The following is a 22,576-nucleotide window of genomic DNA, read 5'->3' as shown; positions in this document are numbered from 1 at the left end:
TTTGAAAATTCTTTCTTAAAAGTTCATTAATGTTTAAGCATAGACAGAAATGGATTTAGCTGTAGGCTATTAATTTGCATTTTAGGTCTTGCTAAAAGTGGAAGACAATGACTAATAATTGCCAATATATTATGGATTGAAGAAGCATACTTCATTCTTTCTGGAAGTGAAACCATGCTTTAACTTCATTATCTAGGTAAAACTTATGAACTTCTTAGACATTTTCATGATGGTAGGATAGCAGTATGGTGTGGATTTACAACTTGCTTTGTTTCTGAACTCTACTTTTTGAAGAACCATAAGCAAGTGGATAACAAACCTGTACAGTCATTGCTGCACAATACAGTGCAGTGCTTACAGCTAGTGTGATTCTCATGCTACAGAAATGTAGTATTAGGATAACCAAGTTTCCATGCAGAAGTGCATACCTCCACATATTGATAAACTGGTGAAATGCATCTTGTGAATGGGCACCTTATTCACTGGACATAACACCATTTAAGTTGTGATTCTGGGATTACCTGAAAATATGCATGTGTCATATGTGATAAGCTTTGTACAGTTCCAGACCTCTAGGATACAGTTGTCTAGAAATGACTATTTTAACATGAATGCAGTGCATTCTGGACACTGGATGAGCACATTTTGAACAGCTGCTGTTCAAACATTAGCATATAGTGGATTGCCTGGTGGCCACGTGTGAAAACCATGGCATTTGAAATTTTGCCTTTTGTGTGCCGTATCTGAGATATGATGTATTTAACTGCAAAATATTGTATACATTCACCAGTGTACTGTTGAAATGGCAATGAGAACAGTGAAAGAAATTGTAGTTGTATTTTGACAATTGGCATCAAATAAAAAGTCCAATTTTTATTCAGATTTGTAGAATTTTTTTTAAACTTTAGGCCATATGTCTGTTTATGAAGAATGCTTGAATGAGAGAATTGCCTGAAATGATTTTAGCCACCAGAAAGTATCACTGGTCAAAATATTTGAAAGATAATTTAGGTAATGTGATTGTCTAAGCTATCACAAAAATCAGCTTTTAGGAAGTTGAAAATTGATGTACATTACTTATGTGTGGAAGTTTTGCATACACATGTGACTTGTGTAGTGTCACTAACTCTTTAAACCCATAATTTTTTGCACATTCTGCTGGATTTATTTTCATGATGTCATAATAATTGTCACCATACCTTTTAAAATTTCTGGTCTATTTATAGAAGGTGTAGAATAATAGGATTTGAATTAGTTTTCAGCCAAAGTAACATAATTGTTTTCAGACACTGTCTCTGTTTGATAGGTAAATCAGTATTTTGGGCCATACACTGACAACTTTCACCTAGGTTTAGGAGCTAACAAAGTATTTAAACAAATTGTGACATTTTAGGTTGAATTTTGGTAATTATTGCTTTTATTGCAGTAAATTATAGAAGGTTATAATATTCTTAAAATTTTGTTATATTCAGGTTATGATCCCATTTTTGTTATTTTTTAGATAAGATTTGCTATTACCAACTTTCAGTTTATGCTTTTCAGACAAAGATTCTTAAAGCTAAGACATGCTTCAGTTTAGAGGTTTTGGCTATTAACATGATTTATACTAAGGTTTCACTTCAGTACTGTACTATATGGACTGTTGTTTAAAATAAACTCCAGAAAGTTTGCTGTTTTCTCAATATAAACTACTGTTTATCAGACACATACTATTATTGTTCTTTGAAAATTTAATAGTACACAAATTATTTGCACATTTTAGGACACTGAATCAGGTACTTAATTAAGAAATGACATGGGTTCATAAAATCTAGTGTTATGCTTTTCTCTGAAGGCTATATACATGTACGAGTAACACTGTGCGACGTTTTCTTCTGTGCTGTCTGACTTCTTGTGTGGTCCTTTACGTGGAAATCGCAAGTTGTTACATCATAGTTTGCTTGAAATACTGTACATAAAACTTCTTGTTATATCTTAAAACACAGTGTAATATGTTTGAGCTACAGTTTGTTTTAATATTTAATCATATTCTATGATGATGTCCATATAATTTGATTATGAATAGAAACAAATGTCGAGTTGTTAGGTTGCTTTATCATGTTGCACTGCAAGTTGTTGTACGAGGCCAAACTTTTAAGCTTCAGGTTTAACGTGATGAGTTTGTTTTTTGTTTTTTTTAATGAAGGGTAAAATATTCAGTTGCAACTTGATTTAACCTGGAAGAAGGTTTATTATAAAAATTGATTATAATATAAAAATTAGTCTATTAAATGTGTGCATGATCTATTAAATTACCTGGGTTGTTTGTTGAGTATATGCTTAGGAATTTTAAAATAGATTTGGAGCACTTGAGGATTTACAATATAATATTTTGGACAAAGTAGGATGTACTAAAGAAGCTATTTAATAATAACAAAATTCTGTTATTGCAGATTACATATTTAAGTTACATCAAATTATAACTTTGTAAAGATATTTTAAGTGAAGTATTATGTAATGTGTCAAATATTTAGTGGGGGAAGAGGATAAAGTTGGACAGCTAGTGGAATTTGATAACCTGATAATTGTTGGGCTTTGTAATTGGTTATATTTAATTAATAAGTTATTCTTACATGAAACTTAAATAATTGGAAAAAGTAAGAAGGGGAACAATCAGAAACATTGACTTTGATAACTTGGTTATTTTATTGTGTCTCAACACCATTCAGTTAAGGTACAACAGCCATGAATCAATTGAAAATAATAATGAGAAATTATATGGGTATAATTTTTGTATGGAAATATTTTTGGGTAATTGAAGTAATTGAAACTAATAATGAAATGCCAAGGTTAGTTAGTTGGTTATTTTCTTAACATTAATCAATCATATCAGGGGTGAAATTCTGTAAAAGAAAAGTACATGTACTTAGCTGAGTGGTGGACCTGCTTTTGAAAAAGAAAAAAATCAAAGTATAAACATAAAAAAATGATAATACAGCTTAATTAGGTTCTGGTACTCAGTACCAGTTGAGTACCACCAGAATTTTATCCCTGAATGTCATCGTAATTCTTATTACTAACTTTTGTGACACAAATCAGTGTATTTGATTAACTAGATTAATCTATGTGGTTACCCAACTCTTAAGAGGGTTTTCATGTGAATATTTTAATGCAGTAATTTTATGAACTTCAAACATTAATATTTTCTACTATGAATTTGTACCAGTGTTTTTCCTAGTGTGACTAATTTAATTTTTGTTCTATGATCATATGGTTACCATCAGGGAAATCTGTGGTTGCCAACCTTTGTTAACTGAATGAGGTAAAATCTAAATTGCAACAGATTATCCCAAAGGAGTACTTCCTCCATTTGCAGTCAGATTATGTTATCTCTAACAATATCGTGCAAAGAACATCACAAGAATTAGTAAGCCATCTTTGATTTATCTAGAAGGATGGCTAATGTGTAGAGAGTGTGTGAAAATCTTTTCCAATCATGTTCACTTTTCTTGTTACATTTTCACCTTTTATAATCAAGGATTTTCCCAAGAGAATAATGTAACAATCCAACGACACTTATAATAAAGAAAGTTGGTTTAAAAAGTGCTATATGATTCTGTCTTCAGTCATCTTCCTTGACTAGCAGAATCCCAAAATCTCAGTTAAAGCATCTTAGAATGAAACTAAATTGCACAAGTGCAGTCATAATCCTAACTGTTGACCATCATTCTTTGAAAATTGGATATGCCTGAAGAAGACATCTGGTGTCTTGTAGAGTGTATAATGTATGGATGTTTGGCTGTTATTGTGTCTAAAGGTGTTATATGTAGGTGAGAATCCTGATGTGTGTGTTTGTGTATGTATATAGGAATTGAAATGTGTTTCTTTTCCCCCAATTTATGTCATTTAGTATATTGATTTGGAAATATTCTGTACACTTTCCAACCTTAAAATACTGTAACTTGTTAAATAATGTAAATATTATCTTAGATTGTAAAACTACAGGATGTTTGTAATATCACTAAGATTAAAATAATATAAATCACTTAAACAAAAAGTCTTCAAAATAATGAACTAAAAGAAATGATTCTATTTACAGACACACCTAATCTAAGAATTTTTATATTTAATATCTGAGACTGAAGCTAAGATAATAACTTTTTTAAGTAATATAAATAATAATATAAATACCTACAGAATTTGTTTTAAGATTTTGAAACCTCTTAAAACTGAAATTCAGGTTTACATATATGTGTGTGTGTGTGTGTGTGTCGTATCGAATCCCGTTCGCGCCAAACATGCTTGCCCTTTCAGCCGTGGGGGCATTATAAAGTTACGGTCAATCCCACTATTCATTGGTAAAAGAGTAGCCCAAGAGTTAGCGGTGGGTGGTGATGACTAGCTGCCTTCCCCTCTAGTCTTACACTGCTAAATTATGGATGGCTAGCACAGATAGCCCTCGAGTAGCTTTGTGCGAAATTCAAAACAAACAAGCAACAACTAAAATTTAAAAATGTTTTTTATTTACATGGTCAAACTTGTTTTGTAAACACATAGAAAGTCCAAAATTGTAACTTAAGTGGTCAAACTTGCTTTCTGTACACACACAAATTTAAAATATGCATATTTATTTACTCAAATTTTCCATGCAATGTGTGTAGAAAGTTCAAAATTGTATATTTATATAATGAATAGAATCGTTTTGTAAATTTCCATCAAAAGTTAGATATGGTTTTGGTCTTCTAACCATCTGGTTATTTCTATTATAATTATGTATTAAAAGTTCTAAATATAAAACACGTTTTTACTGCATTACACTACATTAAATATATTTGCCAAACAGGTACTTCTGTTTACATAGTAAGTACTTTTTACACTAAGTGTTTCGATGATTTTTGTGCTGTATTTTGCAAGGTTGAGTATATTGTATTAAAATGATTTTAAATATGCAAAACAATAAGTACATGACAACCACAGTCAATATAATTCCAATGAAATGGCATGCATAAGAGCTACATTTCAATATTGTTTGTCATTTTGTAGAAAGTTTGATACAACTGGAAATTGATGACTTTTGGGAATGGTATGAAAAAATCTTTTCTAACACAAATTCTTCCTACTTTCAGTTCATAAAGATGTATTCAGATCAGGGGTTTAGAATTGTTAAGATGAATATATCCATTGTACTTTATAAAGGAAAATGGATTAACTTGGGAAACCAGGAACTTTCAGAAAGAGATCCACAGCAAGTTCTACCCTAACTATAGTGAGCAAGTGAGGCATCAGATAGAGCATAATGGACTGTACTGAAGCCGAATATATTTTTTGATGTCAAACTTGCTTTCACGTGAGTGCTTCCACTATTTCAACAACGTATTACATACCTATATACATAATACTGTCAACAACTAAAAAAGTACATGGAAGCTAATTAAAGATGTATTGCTGTTTTTGTTTTATGTTTTAGGAAAGCAACGTCATTATTAGATAAAATTTTTGTTAGCTGGCTTCTGATTAGAATATAAGATGTAATCCCGTAAACTGCATTACGCGTGTCTGATAAAAATGAGCTTTTTTTTTTTTTTTTTTCAAGGATTTCCTAGGATATTTTCTTTATGAACTTTATTCCGGTAGACTGGATAGTTATTTTTGTTAAGGTCTTCCTCAATACAGGATGACAGTACAAGGAAACAACTTGCATAACCGGTAGTCATGTGATATTAGATCGTAAAGCAAAGCTTAGTTTGTTGCCAGGAGACCGGCATGTGTGAAGATTCTTTGCACCTGATTTTCCATTACTGACATCAGTTTGTAACAAACAGGATATTCCTGATTAAAAGTTCCTGATATAAAGAACGTGTTGACGCCTTTAACTACTTGAAACAAGTACTTTCTCTTCAAAACAAAGGCACATTTTGTAGAATCTAAGTTGTTTATGAGTGTGAATTTTGTTATTCCTGAGGTCACTTGTAAACTGTGAACAAACGTTCTGTATATCCCGCTTCCCTGTACATTATTCTAAATTTAATACAGATGTAAATAAGAATAACAAAGTTGAATTGGATCTTGTTCTGATGAAAAACCAGTTTCACAGAATACTTTAGGCAGAAATGGGACTTTTGTACGCGATAAATTAGTTTTCTATGCAGTATGTTTGGAAGGTAGTTTTTTTTTTTTATTATTGTATAAAGAGATTTCTATAATAAAGAAAAACCTGTCTAATCCGGAAACTGAATCGAGCCGAAACCTGTACAAGCCGGAAATATCAAAAGATTTCTCTTTTTAACAGGCCCTCTATATAGCGGAACCTGTGTTACGTGGACAGAGAACTATCTTTCACCTATCTCATCTATTAACAAGTAGGATCAGAACCTGAATAAGGCAGAAAAAATGTTTTTGATTACATATTAATTTCTTATTTAATTAATAATTTCTTTCAATATTAATAAATTCGGCCCGGCACGACCAGGTGGATTAAGGCGTTCGACTCGTAATATGAGGGTGGCGAGGTCGGATCCTCGTCGCACCAAACATGCTCGCCCTTTCAGCCGTGGGGGCGTTATAATTTGACAGTCAATCCCACTATTCGTTGGTAAGAGTAGTCCAAGAGTTGGCGGTGGATGGTGATGACTAGCTGCCTTCCCTTTAGTCCTACACTTCTAAATTAGGGACGGCTAGCGCAGATAGCCCTCTTGTAGCTTTGCGCGAAATTAAAAAAAAACGAGAAAATCATTAATAAATTCCCGGACAATTTGTTACGGTGAGTATTAGTTAAATATATTCTGTTCTTTTTTCTGCCGTCATTATTCCGGTGGTCGCTGTTCGAAAGAAGGATTGAATGTACTTTTGGTGGCATTTGCTGATGGAGAACTATAGAAACCATGGGTAACAGGTAAAAGTGAAAATCCGCGCTGTTTCAAAAATGTAAGGAAGAATCAACTTCCTGTGGAATAGAAAGTGAATAATAAAGTGTGGATGACAAGTGTTATATTCGAGGAATTTTTGAACAAATTAAACAAGATAATTGAACAAGAAAATAGGAATATTCTACTTTTCCTGGATAATTCAACTTTTCACCCAAAAGTACAACTTTGAAACGTTCGTTTAGTCTTTCTACCTCCATGTACAACTTCAGTTCTACAGCCACTAGATTATGGAATTATACAGTGTATAAAATTGAAATACAGAAAACTGATGCTTCAACATATTATTACAAACATGGACAACTGTAAGAGAGCATCTGAAATGACCATGAAAATTGATGTGTCAGACACAATTACATTTTTAAATCATTCAATCAAATGGATAAAAGATGAATGCGTAATAAAGTGCTTTCAAAACTGTGGATTTGTTCTTGATAATGGCGGAGATTGTGGAGAAGTTGTTTGTTATGACGATTCTAGTGAAATCCAAACTCTGATTGAGAAGATTGATACAGATGATTCTGTGAACGTTGACAAGAATGTTTTAACAGAAACTGATGAATTGATTTAAAATCTATAATCAAATCGCAAGATGGTAACAGTGTGAGAGATACAGAAGATGAACAAAATAGAAAAGATAGTGAGGAAACAAATTCCTACTTCATCACAAGTTTTAAGTTAATAACCTCTATCAAATTGTATGTAAAAATGAAGGGAGAAAATGAACTTCATGAAAAGGCCGTAGAATTGATGTTCTCTTTTAACCGCATGAGAAAGCTCATTAAAAATCGAAACAGTTGAAATTTATTTTCTTCAAATAAATTTGATTAACATTTTGTGTACTTATGTATACATGTATTTTGAATGTCTATTTTTGTTCTTATTCTAATAAATATAGCATAAACAGTATAATAACTTTATTCACAAACGCCTGACTTCCTTTGAGTCAAGCAAGTATAACGTTCCGCTCAAAAATTATATATAATTAAGGAAGTACATGTTCACTGTCTATGCTGGGAAAACCTGCTTAAGACGGAAATTTTACTTGGCCCTGTGCAATTCCGCCTTACACAGGTTTTACTGTACTTGTAAATCCAAGTCATCGGGGCTTAACGTATAAGTAGTGTTTCTTTGCTGTAGGGATGTTAGATGTATTTTCTGTTTTAATAGTTATTTTCATCTTTGTTGTAGTTCTAACGCCATAAGCTACAGCGTATAACGAAAACACTGTTTCATACTTTAATTACGAGTTTTTCAATTAATGTAACAATATCTCTTAACTTGCCAACTGGTTACACACAATAGTTTGTTTCCTTTATTCTGCCAAAGACGAAAGCGCGAGGTGCAACGACTTAAGTTGGCAGTCTTAAGATTTCACGCTTTATACGTAAAATATGTAGACACAAACGTTAAGTTGGATTGTTTTTTAAAGAGGGAGTGTTTAATGGACTTGTGATTCGCTAAAGGAAGATTGATGAAATACCTTTTCATATTTTGTGTCTATAAAACGTCCTCGATTTCGCATGTAAAATTAAAACGACACGTTTGTTGAGATCATGCCCATCACGGGTATGGAAACCCGGTTTTTAGGATTATAAGTCCGTAGGTTTAATGCTGTGGGTATGGGAGGCAACACGTTTATATTTGCAGATTTTTTAGGAAGATAAAAAAAAAAAAAATTTCGGACTTAATATATTTTTCATTGTACCTCCCATATTAATAAGATACTAGTTTAACATGTGTGCTATGATATACTGAATTAATTTTTCATATATATTTTTATAGCTTTCTACCATTTGTAAAGATTGCGAATATTTGATGGAAAGATTCTTACTTATTGCAGAGTGATGACCTAAATCTTGTAGAACATGTACGGTAATAAACAGTTAATTTACCGACAAGAGAAAGTTGGCTAATTTGGATTGTGGTTTCTTGGAACAGAATGACTTCGTTTGGTGTCGGATTTAACCGCGTCAAGTAACTAAAGTTGATACCAGTACATGAACGCTGTTCTTTCAGTTAGTTGCCGAGCAGTTTGCTGCACATTATATAGATATGCAACTAAGTCAGAGCCCGATTATGCGTAAAGGAGTACAGTTATGGTGTAACAGAACGGTCCTTTGTGAAGTGGTGAACACTCCTTGTTTTTGTGAAAGATAACGGGCCGTTACTGTTACGTCATCCACGGCCTCCTTGCTGTCCAGTTGGAAACGGGTTATAATTCCTTACACTGTGAGTGTCCCTTTTCTTTATCTTTTGTTTTTGTTTGTTCAAGAACGTTTTTGTTTAAAAGAAAAGAAAAACGTGTAATATACGGAATTGGTTCTCTTCCGTTCATTAAACATTGATCATAAGTATTTATAGGTAAAGTAATAATAAAACGTTTCAATACTGAAAATTGTAAGACTTTCTTTGAACGTGTGACGTTTTGTTTTTTTAAAGCTGTTTATGGCTAGCAATACAGAGAAGATATTACTCTTCACTGTGTTCGAAGCTACAAGTGAGTGAGACGTTCAATGTGGGAAAATATTAAGTGTTGAATTTTTTCATAGTTCTTTAAGTTTTGATATTTTCATTGTTGAGACTTCATGTTTGTAGTAAAAATACAAGTGGACGTACTTCCGCAAGGTTCACGGAAGTGTTCCTTTCCAAGAGTAAATAACACCAAATATAAGAGTAACAAATATTTTTATTTCTTGCATTTGAAAGACATATGCGATGCTGTGTTGTAGCCTACAGAGTGCATAATTTTCTCGTGATTCATGGCATGCGCACGTTTTACTTATGTCACGACAGTACTGATTGCTACGTTGTGTTCATTATGTGATGTCATTTTAGTGTCAACTGACAGATAACACACTACCGTATAGTGGTGCGAGTGGCTAAAACAGGTGATCCCTTTCAGTGAAATGGCTTAAAAAGATGATGGTAATATTTTGTTTGGGATTCTCTTAAACTCAACCTGGATATTACTACAACTGATTGAGCGTTTAGTAGTTGTTTGGAGTAATATATTTGTTACGTGTCGGTAGTGAGATTAGTCGATAACTTTAAAGTAATTATAAGACAATGAAAAAGTCTGTTTACAGAAATGTACCATAATGTCAAATATATTGATACGTAATATACCCATGTTGGTTGATCAAAGGGTTTAGTAATGATGTGGGCTGGACAAAATAAGAAAATCTAAATTGTTATTGTGAGTGAGATAAAGTATTGTTATAATGTAGCTTGTGATGTATACATCACAAACACAAGTCGAGGCAAAATCCATTCAACTAACCCAGGCAAAATCGAAAATAATTTCTATCATTACGAATCATAACTTGGTAATATTTCTATTACTAGGTAGTAGTTTTATGGCTGAACAATAAATTAAACAATTGAAATTTCTACAAAAAGCGTTAGGTTTCAATTATAAAACAATACGAAAAAAAATATTATTTGTTTTTCTTCAGTAAAACTTACTCTGTGATGTAATGCTGTGATGATAGCTCATTTTGTAAACTAAAATTTCAATAACATGATTTTTCTTGTGGATATTGAACATTATTGAATGTCAACTGTGGGTACGTCGTTGTAGAACTGTCGCACAGTTCCAGAAAAGGCTGCAGGCCTAATAGCATTCCGTAGGAACTATCAGTTATACCTGCTTAAAAGACGGGTATTTATACTAATATATTTAAATGTGGAATTCCGAACGTACTGAACTGTAACATTTATTTTAAATGTTAAAAGCTCCCCGCTAGTACAGCGGGAAGTCTACGGATTTACAACGCTAAAATCAGGGGTTCGATTCCCCTCGGTGGGCTCAACAGACAGCCCGACGTGGCTTTGCTATAAGAAAGCACACACTCAAATACTAAGTCAACGATTGACGAGGTATGTATTTTAAAGAAATGTTAAATTTCGTGATATTTAATTGAAGGTAGTAAAAATATTATCAAAGAACTTTTGATGTCAGCTCTGTTAAAAAAAACAAAACGTAAATGAAATGGTTTATTATTTAGGGTATAATATCCTCTCAGTTTTTTGTGATAACGAATGATTATTATGGAATGTTTAAAAACTTTATTCCTTTCGCAGATTATGAAAAAAAAAACAATTATTTTAAATTTTTCATATTATTTCTGTGTTTGAACGTGTTATTGTAAACTAAGGAAGCATTTTATCAACAGAAACTCGTGCTAGTATAATCTTGTGTAACAACTAAGATCATTTCTATATAGATCGGTAGAGGTCGTTACAGTATGATCACTGAATAATACCATGTAAAGAGTAATCGAGTTGTTTCATTGACATCGTATAGTGTAGATATATGGTCTATATACAGATAAATAATTGGTACATTTTATACTGAAGTTAAATAATATGACTCGCGAAATTTATTTTTATGCACAACTAACGAGCGATTGTTCTGTATTTTATCATTTGACTATTAATAAACATTCAGCTAGCGGTAATACACAGAAATGTTCTAATACTGTAGTCTTCCACTTTATGCACCCAAATAAATTATTTAGCAAATCTTATATTAATGTCATATTTAAAAGTGAACTTTTCAAGTGAGATTTATTGTCCATTCCCCTCGGTGTGGATTCCTGTACGTGGTGAGGGGACCTCCCAGGGGAAGGTTCTGTTCTATCTGGTTACCTTCTCTGGGATCTAAACATCCACCCACGTGTTTGCCGTGCGTGGCGACCCGTGAAGGGGAGGAGAGGATCCTGGTGGTTGAGGGGTCCAACCCTAACACCACTTTGGCCTCGAATTCCTGTAGACGGGCGGCCTTTGGGTGGCTCCCCTTGGGTCAATCGGCTGGTCCACTTGGGCTAGAGTCAACCAAGTACCAGTGTTGGAAGTTCTCAACGGGTGTTGTGGACATTGTGCCTGATGCTGGTGTTTGGGTATAGTGCTCACGAAACCCTGGCGTTGCTGCATTGTCCTTGCATGACTTTGTAGTGCGTCCCCTTGTAGGGCTCCATGATGGGTGGGGTCAGTGGGTACCGAAACTTTTTCTTTTTCCTATGGATCCTCCAAAAAATTTAAATAAAATTGTAAAAAAAACAGTCAATGGGTAAGCGACCACGTCTTGAATACTCAGAACAGCAATCTTCAACATCAGTAACACACGTACCTCATTTTCTTATATTATATTTTCTTTCGGAAAAACCTTTAGGGCAAATGTCCCCTTTTTTAATTCAAAAGGGACTAGAGGGACTTGCTGGCTCTCCAAAGTCAGTAAAGAAACTTCGATCTGGTGACATATTGGTTGAAACATCCACATCCCTACACAGTGAACTCCTCTTGAATTCAAAGGCAAATGGGGATATACCTATTGAGGTTACACCCCATGCTACCTTGAATTCTTCACGAGGAGTTATTGTTGAAAGGGATTTGAAGAACGTTCCCGAGTCAGAGATTCTCGCTGGTCTCTCCACTCAAGGAGTTTCTGCAGTGAGGTGCATCTCCACTCGCAAAGATGGAGTTACACTGCCAACAAATACCCTCGTTTTAACATTTACTTCACCACGTGCACCTGCCACCATCAAGGCAGGTTATCTCATTTGCAGGGTTCGGCCATACATACCAAACCCCCTTCGATGTTTCCAGTGTCAGAGATTCGGCCACTCAAAGACATCTTGTTGTGGTTCCCTGACATGTGCTCGTTGTGGAGGCAAGGACCACGATGCCTATGACTGTGGCATGAACCCACATTGCGTAAACTGCAATGGTTCTCACCTCTCTTACTTTCATTTTTGCCCAAAATGGTTGGAGGAAAAAGAGGTGCAGCATTTGAAAACGACAAATAACATTAGTTATCCTGAAGCTCGGAAATTGCTGTCCACAACTCCATCTCGGACATAAGCTGCTGCACTTCATTCCACAACTACAGTGGGAGTGCAGACAGATCTCTCTGTGCCTCCAAGAGAATCGTTTTCAAAACAAATGAAAAGCCTTTTGACCTCCGTGGTTAAAAAGGTTGATGAATCGACTTCCACATCCACCTCTGTTCCTCCCATACCTTCCAACAAACCTCAAGATCCACGTCCTTCAGTTTCAAATACAGGCATTTCTTCTGATACATCTTTTTCTCCCACCACAAGAGACAAAACAATTATTCGTTCGCATCCTCAGTCACTGGATTCCCCTTCCAATAACAAAAACCTGCCCACCCGACCCAGAGCAGGATCCATGGAGGTTGATAGACCTCCTCCGACTAAAGACAGTAAAGAAAAAAGACGTGGTCGTAAACCGAGGGTTATCCAGCCACTTCACCTACCCGTTCTTAAAAATGGCCACCTTGATACAATGGAACTGTCGAGGTTTACGTTCTAATCTGGATGATATCAAAACGCTGATTGCTTCCTACCATCCTGTTTGTCTTTCTTTACAAGAAACATTTCTCAAAACTACTGATACTGTCTCCATTCGGCAGTTTTCTCTGTACAGAAATGACAGGTTGTGTGATGGTCGAGTACATGGAGGGGTGGCACTGTTGGTTGATCAACACGTGCCCACCCTGTCTTTGTCACTCAACACACCCTTGGAGGCTGTAGCCATCCGTGTTTCCTTGGGTCATACCATCACTGTTTGTTCTCTGTACCTGTCCCCTGGAGAGACATATGATCAATCAGATCTTGATGCTCTCGTTGAACAGTTGCCATCTCCATTTCTAATCCTAGGGGATTTTAATGGACATCATCCCTTCTGGGGAAGTGCTATTATTGATGGGAGGGGCCGATCTGTAGAGCAGATGCTCTCTGATCACAATCTTTCTCTTTTCAATTCTGGTTCTTCCACTTACTTTCATGCACCTAGTCAGTCCTTTACTGCTATTGATCTCTCAGTTTGCTCCCCTTCATTATTCTCCCATTTTTCATGGAGGGTTGACAGTAATCCACTAGGCAGTGATCATTTTCCGATCCTTTTGAGAGAGACTGGACATGGTCGATGCCACCCTACCCGCGTGCCCCGGTGGAAGCTGGATCAGGCAGACTGGTCCACTTTCACTGCTCTCGCAGAACTTGACCCTGCCATCGTAAATCAGCCATCAATAGACGACTGTGTAGCAGCGGTAACTGACTGTATTACACATGCAGCTGCTCAGTGTGTTCCTAAAACCTCGACACTTTTTCCACGATATCATCGTCCGTGGTGGAATCCTGCTTACCACTTAGCACGGAAGGCTCAAAAGCGGGCCTGGGATACTTTTCGTAGATATCCCACACTTTCAAACCGGGTTGCTTTCCAACGAGCCCGTGCACATGCTAGGTGGGTAAGACGTCAAAGCCAGAAGGAATCTTGGATTAAGTTCACAACCAGCATATCTTCTACCACCAGTTCCAAGATCATATGGGACAGGATTCGAAAGGTTAATGGACACTACAATTCTGTCTCCCTCTCGAGCTTGCTCTCTGATGGCCAGGAGGTGACTGATGTTCGGAACATCGCTAACACTCTAGGTGAAAGCTTTTGCCGGGTATCTAGCACTTCTGCTTGTTCCTCCACCTTCCTGGCCATCAAGGCTCGGGCAGAGCGATCACCTCTTTCCTTTCGAACTGACTGTTTCTTTGACTATAATTGTCCCTTTACCCTGGTGGAACTAAAAATGGCCCTTCATCGGTCTGCCAGTACGTCTGTTGGACCTGATAATATTCATTATGACATGCTGCACCATCTATCTCCTGCTTCTCTTGATGTCCTTCTGATTGTTTTCAACTGGATCTGGCAGGAGAATGTTTTTCCTGATACCTGGTGCCAGGCTATTATTTTACCTTTCTCTAAGCCAGGGAAAGATCCCAAGATTCCTTCAAACTACCGTCCAATTGCTTTGACAGAGCTGTCTCTGTAAGACATTAGAAAAGATGGTTAATGCTCGTCTTGTTTGTTTCCTTGAATCAAACAACCTCCCAGTGTGGGTTCCGTCAATAGCACTCCACCACAGACCACCTAATTCGTCTTGAAACATCTATCAGAGAAGCCTTTCTCAACCGCCAACATCTTGTATCAATATTCTTTGACATAGAGAAGGCTTACGACACAACATGGAGGTATGGCGTTTTGCGAGACCTCCATACATATGGGTTACGTGGCCATCTACCCATGTTTATTAAAAAAAAAAATTAATGGACAGGAGATTCCAAGTTCGTGTGGGTTCGACACTTTCCCGTTCTTTTGTACAGGAACTTGGAGTCCCTCAAGGCTGTGTATTGATTGTTACACTCTTCAGTATAAAGATAAATGCCATCACTGAACAACTCCCTCACACTGTTGCGAATGGGCTGTATGTCGACGACTTTCACATCTCATGTCAGTCGTCAAACATGAGATATATTGAGCGGCAACTACAAACCGCCCTCAATTGTGTACAGAAGTGGACTCTGGAGAACGGCTTTAATTTCTATCTCTCCAAAACTGTATGCATGCACTTTTGCCGTCGACGGGGTATTCACCCTGATCCTGAACTTCATATCGGTGAAGTTTTGCTGCCAGTGGTCCCGGAGACCAAGTTCTTGGGGCTTATCTTTGATCGTAAACTGACCTTTATACCACACTTAAAGCAGCTTCGGGTCAAATGCACAACGGAGCACTGAACATTCTCCGTGTTCTCTCTTCTACCAGTTGGGGGGCAGATCGCTGTTCAATGTTAAAGGTATATCGTGCTCTTATTAGATCGAAACTCGATTATGGATCAATGGTCTATGGCTCTGCCAGACCCTCGGCCTTAAAGATGCTGGACCCCATTCATCACCAAGGACTTCGACTCTGCACTGGGGCTTTCCGTACCTCTCCAGTTCAAAGTATATACATTGAATCTCATGAACCTTTTCTACACCTTCACCGTTTGCAACTATCTTTAAAATATACTTCGAAACTTCATTCCTTACCAAAGCATCCCACCTGGAAATGTGTTTTCCTTCCTCGGTGGGCAGTACTTTTTTTCAGAACAGACGATCTGTCATTGCTCCGTTTGGCCTTCGTATCCGGGCGCAATTGGATAAATTGGGTCTGTCCTTGGATAACATTGCAGATTCCACAGGTCGGCCCATCCCACCATGGCTTATTACAGCCCCCAAATGTGACCTTTCTTTCAGTCACCTAAAAAAGGCAGATATTCCAGAGTGGAAGTACCGTCTTTTATTCAATGAATATCTTTCAAACAATTATTCAGTTCCCATTTATACAGATGGTTCCAAATCAGGTAATTCAGTGGGCTCTGCTATGGTTTGCTATGGGTCAGTAGTTGCGCGCAGAATCCCTTCTACAGCTTCTGTGTTCACTGCTGAACTGTATGCCATATCTCTTGACCTGGATCATATTGCAGCTGAGCAGAACTCCAACTGCACTATTTATACTTATTCGCTTAGTTCTATACTTGCCTTGGAATCGCTACACGTTAGCTCACATCCTATTCTCGCTGATATTCGAAACCGACTGGCCCATTTCTCATTAGCAGCTACTTCAATCCAGTTTTTCTGGATACCAGGCCATGTTGGTATTCGCGGGAACGAGCTTGCAGACATGGCAGCTAAATATGTCTGCTTCAGCACCATCACTCCTATGCCTATTCCGTACATGGACTATGGTGTTGTTTTCAAGGCTCGTCTCCGTGCCAGCTGGCAGTCCACTTGGAGTGAGCAACGCGACAACAAACTTTTTTTCAAATCAAACCCAAAATTGGACTTTGGCCATCTAGCTTCCGTAAAGTTCGGAAGGAGGAAGTTGTTCTCACTAGGATACGCATTGGTCACAGTTTTTTAACTCATCATTTTCTTTTATCTGGAACTGATGCACCAATGTGTAGTTTGTGTAACACTCAAATCACTATCAGCCACGTTTTACTTTCTTGCTATCGTTACAATTCTCAACGACGGCAATACTTTAAACATATTTTTTCCCAGGGTCAGTCTGTAACATTGGACAGAGTTATTGGTGATGGTGACTCTGTCCACCTTGATAATGTTTTTAATTTTTTAATGGCTATTAATCTTTTTAATCTCATTTAAGTGTTGCATATTTATTCATTACACCTTTTTTAATTGTGGTTCCTTTATTACAGTTTTAATCTCTCACATTCAATTTGACATTGGACAATGGTCAGAACATTAAATAACTCGACACCAGGACTGGAAAGACCAACTTCAGGTGACTAACGCTACTGTTTGAACTGCTCGTTAGTCGTCCTGGCGAGTTGTTATTATACTTTTGCTGCATATCATTTCACACTTTTACTACTTTACTTCTTAGTACTGGCCATATTGACTCATAACCCGGAATCAGGACTGGAAAGACCAACTTCAGGTGACTGACGGTGGTTTTTATACTTACCTGTTAGTCTTCCTGGCGGGTTATGATCATTACCATTCTGCTACAGGTAGTTCTTTACAACTTTGTTGACTGGATGTCAACATTAGTTTTTACGCCATTTTCTGTTTTAATTGCCGTTTTGCTTTTATCTCCAATTACTTTTACAAATTTTACTCCATTTACTTGACTTTTATCTTTTTACTGGACATTTGGCTACTTACTCATTGTTACAATTTTGCTATGTATCTTTTAAAACTTCTATTCTTTTACATTTTGATAATAGCTGATATGACACATAACCCGGAACCAGGACTGGAAAGGCCAACTTCAGGTGATTGACGGTGGTTCTTGAACTTACCTGTTAGTCTTCCTGGCGGGTTATGATCATTACCTTTTTGCTAGAGTAAATACCTTACAAATTCTTATACTCTGCCTTCTATCTTAACATTGTAGACTAGGTGTCAATATTGGTTTTATACTTTTTTGTTTTACCTTCATTTCCATTTATGTCTATTACTACACTTATTTATTATTATTTTTTTTACATTTTTACCGAATGTCTGGCGCAGATAGCCTCGCTGCTTTGTGCCATAAAACACTAAATCAATCAATCGTGTCCATTTGTTGCCAACTTTATCTATCTAGTGCAAATGTAAATTCATATACAGTATATTTTTTCGCTAGATTATTTTTAAATCAGTGTAAATCAAATAGAACAATAAATGCATGAATAGTTATTCGATAACATATTCTTTGCAGCTAGAATTGACCTATAATAATAATAAAAGTTTGATGATAAACTTTAGAACAGCCTAAAATGGAAGAATTGTTGATTTTTCTCTCACTTCCATTACATTTATCGAGTTTCTGAACATATTGTACAGCCTGAGATTAAAGTTGCAGATGTAATATTTGTTGACCACAGCAAACACAACGCACGCATGTTTTTGATTAAACATTATATACATTTAATAGCATTACTCCGCTCATAATGGAAACCACGTGGTGATGGAGAAGTTGAGCTGAGGGTTATCTAGTGTATTCACACCAGAAACTTTAATGATTATGTGTTTTCTGAGGATGGCCTGCATGATTTATGGTTTTTGTCGTAAAATATCTTGTAGGACATCCTGAAGTTCACTTTAGGTACAGTAACGTGACTTTATGGTATAAAAAACTTTGATTAGTCCAGTCTTTACCTACTAGTTTGTAAAACATTCCCCGTTATTTTTACAGTTTATTTTATATTATTTGTTAGTATTTTACATTTATTATTAGGATGAGCAGTGTTTGTGATATAAAAAAAAAAACCTGTATTGAAGGGGGGGATGATATTACAGCTATTATCGACATGTGAAATCTTGTTATTTAAAATGCATGGTACGTTAAACCTGGTGAAGCTTGAAACGTTATCTTTTTATCAAACAGATAACCAGAAGCTTATTAATGTGTACAGTTTATGGGATGTTGAAAAATTATCATTCAAAGTCAATATAATATTTAAGCATTTTAACATGTATGACAAAATTTTCAGTTTATCGTGGTGCCATCTATCGAGGAAGCTTTCAACCACCCCAATTTGAACATTAATAGCAGGTTGAACATTTTCTACACTATAAACTCTGAATCGTTATAGCGAAACGTTTACGTTATTATTAATTCTTTGATTTAAAACTACATCACTGACATTTTTATTAATATTTTGAAAACATTGTTTGAGGAGTTGGTTTTTCACCTTTAATGTAAGTTTCCTAAAATCGCAATGCTAACCTATATCTGCATGAAATTCTAGAAAATCTTTAGTTGTGACTGAGGCTACGAACCACTGTTCGTTTTATGTTACACTTGGCTGAAAGTGTGTAGCACTCCTGAGAGTTCGTTATAAATACAGGGTTAATCTCATTTTATTACGACTGCATACCGAAGTTAATGGCATATGGCCCATAACGGCATGCTTGTGTATTTAGTTCATAGCAGTTTCTAACCATTCGATGCTACGTTACAGGTAGGCTTACTGTTGGCGTCTAGTGTGGTATAATAGTGTGTCGGACTGTAAACTTGGAAGTTCATGAATGCCGCAAGTTTGCATTTCGGAGAGTTAGGCGCGTTATAAGAATGACTTTCAAATTCCTTTATTCGATTAGATTGGACTAGTATTTGGTCGTGGGTTGCTGTTGGCTGTCTGCATTTTCTCTAGTCCGTTACTTCAAAAGTTGAAAGGATAGCTGATGTTAGTTTTCTTCCGTGGCTTTGTGTGAATATACATTACAAACAAAAGACCAACAACAAAAGGAATATATCATGTGTCTTTCTCAAAATAAATACTCATTTAACAAGATTGTTGGATAAAAAAACAACAAATCCAAGAAGCGTAAAAATTCGGACTTCATAATTTTTACGAAAGCAACAGTCTCCGAACCCATTCATGTAAATCATTCATGAACAACCTTTATATCCGCAAAGTAAAGACCATGTTTAGGAAATAAAAACCATCCGATCCAACACATTATTACAGTGAATCTGGTCATATCGTTTAATACCTTTTAACAAAATAAGCGAGTATTCAAATTTGACAAATACTCGGAAGCTTCCAGTCATATATCAGAATCAATATTTGAGAAAACTGCCCGAAGAAATTAAAATAATATATATAATAATAGTAATGTGTCAAACTCCTAATGTAGATCCAATGGACGTTCATTGTTTGATCTGCTTAAGTATGGTTATAAAAGATGACGTCTACGTAGAGTTAAGGTTTTAATCAAGAAGTGTGGTCCGAGTTTGACCTCACGAGCTCTCGTAGAAATTTGTAACAAAATTGTGACCTGAGGAATAAACTATGCAGTCATGATCACCGATTTACAATTTACGACAAAGGAAATAGTTCATAGAGCAAGAGGCTTGGTATGACCAGGTAGTTAGGGCATTTGATTTTCAATTTTAGGATCATGGGTTTGAATACCCGTACTACCAAACATACTCGTCCTTTCAGCTATGGAAGCGTTATAATATGTCGATTTCAGGTGTTTCGCCAGTGCTCATTTAAAGTTTTCAACTTGTACTTCTTTATAGTATAAATACATTCTGTGTTGCTGTTGGTCTTGGGATTCTTCTACAGTAGGTGTCTGTGATTTGTTGGCGATAAATTCAAGAGTAAAAGAACTGAATTCCACTTGTTTAAAAAATAATGTATATATTCGAAACTAGTTTAACCAAATTCTTAACACTGTAGTGATCGTAAGGATACTTACTACAAACGCAATACGATTCTCTTCTTCCTGTCAAAAGTCCTCTTAGGCCGGTTTAATTACTTTAGAATTTTAGTTACAAGCCCTATTTTTATCGCAATTCTGGCGCGAGTTACCGTATACTGGTTTGGTTTTCCATTTTGATCTCCTTTCTTCAAGATGTCATCTGTTCCGTTTTTCAAAGTGTACTAGGGTTCAGTCACGTACTTTAGAACTTTGCTTTGACAGTATAAGTTCTTTATATCTCTTCTTCAACTGTTAATCTTACTCTAACATATTAAACGTTAGGCCTACCACTTTTACCACTCCCTTCAGTGGCACAACGGTTTGTTTGCTTACTTACAAACCTGATTTCGATATCCGTGACGGTCAGAGCACAGATAGCCGGTTGGGTAGTTTTATGTTTAATGTAAAACAAACACTTTTATCGCAGTTAACTTTACGTCAGACTTTTCCTTGGTCGTGACTTTACTCTCTCCTGCTGTTGTCTTTGTCTGTCTGCTGTTTCCCGCTCATCGCATACTGTTTATATGTTTATTATTAAATCGTCTGCTCGCGAACTTCTGGACATCAATGAGTTGCAAACAGTTTCCAAAAATATTCGAGCACACGCACAAGAAACAAACAAACTAATTGATAATATCTATAATAAACAGTTTTGTATCGTGAAGGATGGTCAATCTCACTATTCGTTTGTAAAAGAGTAGCATAACAATTGGCGTTGGATAACGATGCTCAGCTGCTCAGCTGCCTTCACTTTAGTCTTACACTGCTACACTAGTCATGGCTATCACGGGTAGCTCTCGTTTAACGTTGCGCGAAATTACAAAAAAAAAATAAAAAAAAAGAATCACGGATAGCTCTCGTTTAACGTTGCGCGAAATTACAAAAAAAAAAAAAAAAAGAAAATAGAAAACTTGTAGCAGAAAGGAACCTAGAAAATCGTTTTTAGAGGATATATTTACGTGTAGTGTACTTCATTTTGAGGTAGGCGGGACACTAATACTTTTATTGTGCGTGATTTAGGGTACTCGAATTATTAATTCTATTCTTGAGATAAAACGCAACGTTTCGTCTCGTTTCATATTACACATTTCAAAATATGTAAATGTGAAATGGTATGAGATACAAGTTAAGTTTTTGTTTATCATTCTTGGTAAATTATTTCGTGTGACAAATATTTTGGTCATTATAAGAAGACCTTTGGGGCTAACAATAAGTTCCCATATGAACTTGCAACGCTAACATGGTATTTGAATAACAATGTGTTAATTTTGCATGTCTGTGATTTTTAGGGCATGGGTGCAGTAAAGGAATGGCCAGGTGGTTAAGGTACTCGCAAGTTCGAATCCTCGTCACACCAAGCATGCTCGCCCTTTCAGCCGTAGGGGCGTTATAAAGTTCGCTCAATCCCACTATTTGTTGGCAAAAGAGTAGCACAACAGTTGACTAGCTGCCTTCCCTCAAGTTTTATACTGTTAAATTAGGGACGGCTGGCGCAGATCGTCCTCGTGTAGATTTGCGCGAAATTCAAACCATTTTTACATGATACTTTACAGTGATTTACGTATGTATAACATTGTATCGGTTTTGGATGCCAAACTGTCGTACAAATGTACGTATGATAACAACTTTGCTGCCAGAAAAAAAGGGGTAAAAAGTAAACTTGTTTTCTGTTAATTAATTTTCCGAATGCTACCTGTGTGTTACTTTCACAGCCTAGTGGCGTTATAAAACGTGACAATGCGAGATATTCACCCCAAATTCGAATTATTTTATAATTTAGGATAAGTTATCCGAAGTTCTCAAAGCAGTTAATAAAACCTAACGTTCACGGGGTTCGAGAGTCTTCCTTTACTGTTATTTTAATTCTAGTTAGATCGCCAGTCCTGTTTTAATATTAATAGTGTGTTGTGTTTTATTATAGCAAAGCCACATCGGGCTATCTGTTGAGTTCATTGAGGGGAATCGAACCCCTGACTTTAGCGTTGTAAATCCACCAGCAGGGGGGGGGTTTCAATAGTAATAGTTATATTTTTTCAATTTTTACAATTTTTTTTGAATAGTTTGTCAAAAGACTCGTTTCTGCAATGATTTTACATTAATTATTTTATTTCT

General features: G+C 36.1%; 1 protein-coding gene across 10 annotated transcripts in view; it reads left to right on the top strand.

The window, feature by feature from the left end:
* Nucleotides 1–22,576, top strand: part of LOC143246519 (polycystin-1-like protein 1) — a 352,075-nt gene that overhangs the window by 5,050 nt on the left and 324,449 nt on the right. Inside the window, exon 2 of one of the 10 annotated variants that reach the window (XM_076493359.1) lies at nt 5,176–5,326. The exons of 8 other annotated variants lie outside the window; for them this stretch is intronic. In XM_076493359.1, coding sequence (XP_076349474.1) covers nt 5,308–5,326 — 19 coding nt within the window. In that variant the 5' untranslated portion in view covers nt 5,176–5,307. Of the gene's footprint in view, nt 1–5,175; nt 5,327–8,740; nt 9,135–22,576 lie in introns of those variants that run through there. One more of the 10 variants, XM_076493365.1, reaches the window with a different exon arrangement.

Source organism: Tachypleus tridentatus, chromosome 3 (assembly GCF_004210375.1).
Source record: "Tachypleus tridentatus isolate NWPU-2018 chromosome 3, ASM421037v1, whole genome shotgun sequence".
NCBI classification, from domain to species: domain Eukaryota; kingdom Metazoa; phylum Arthropoda; class Merostomata; order Xiphosura; family Limulidae; genus Tachypleus; species Tachypleus tridentatus.
Note: the sequence above shows the minus strand (reverse complement) of the source record. Positions and strands in the feature narration are given on the sequence as shown.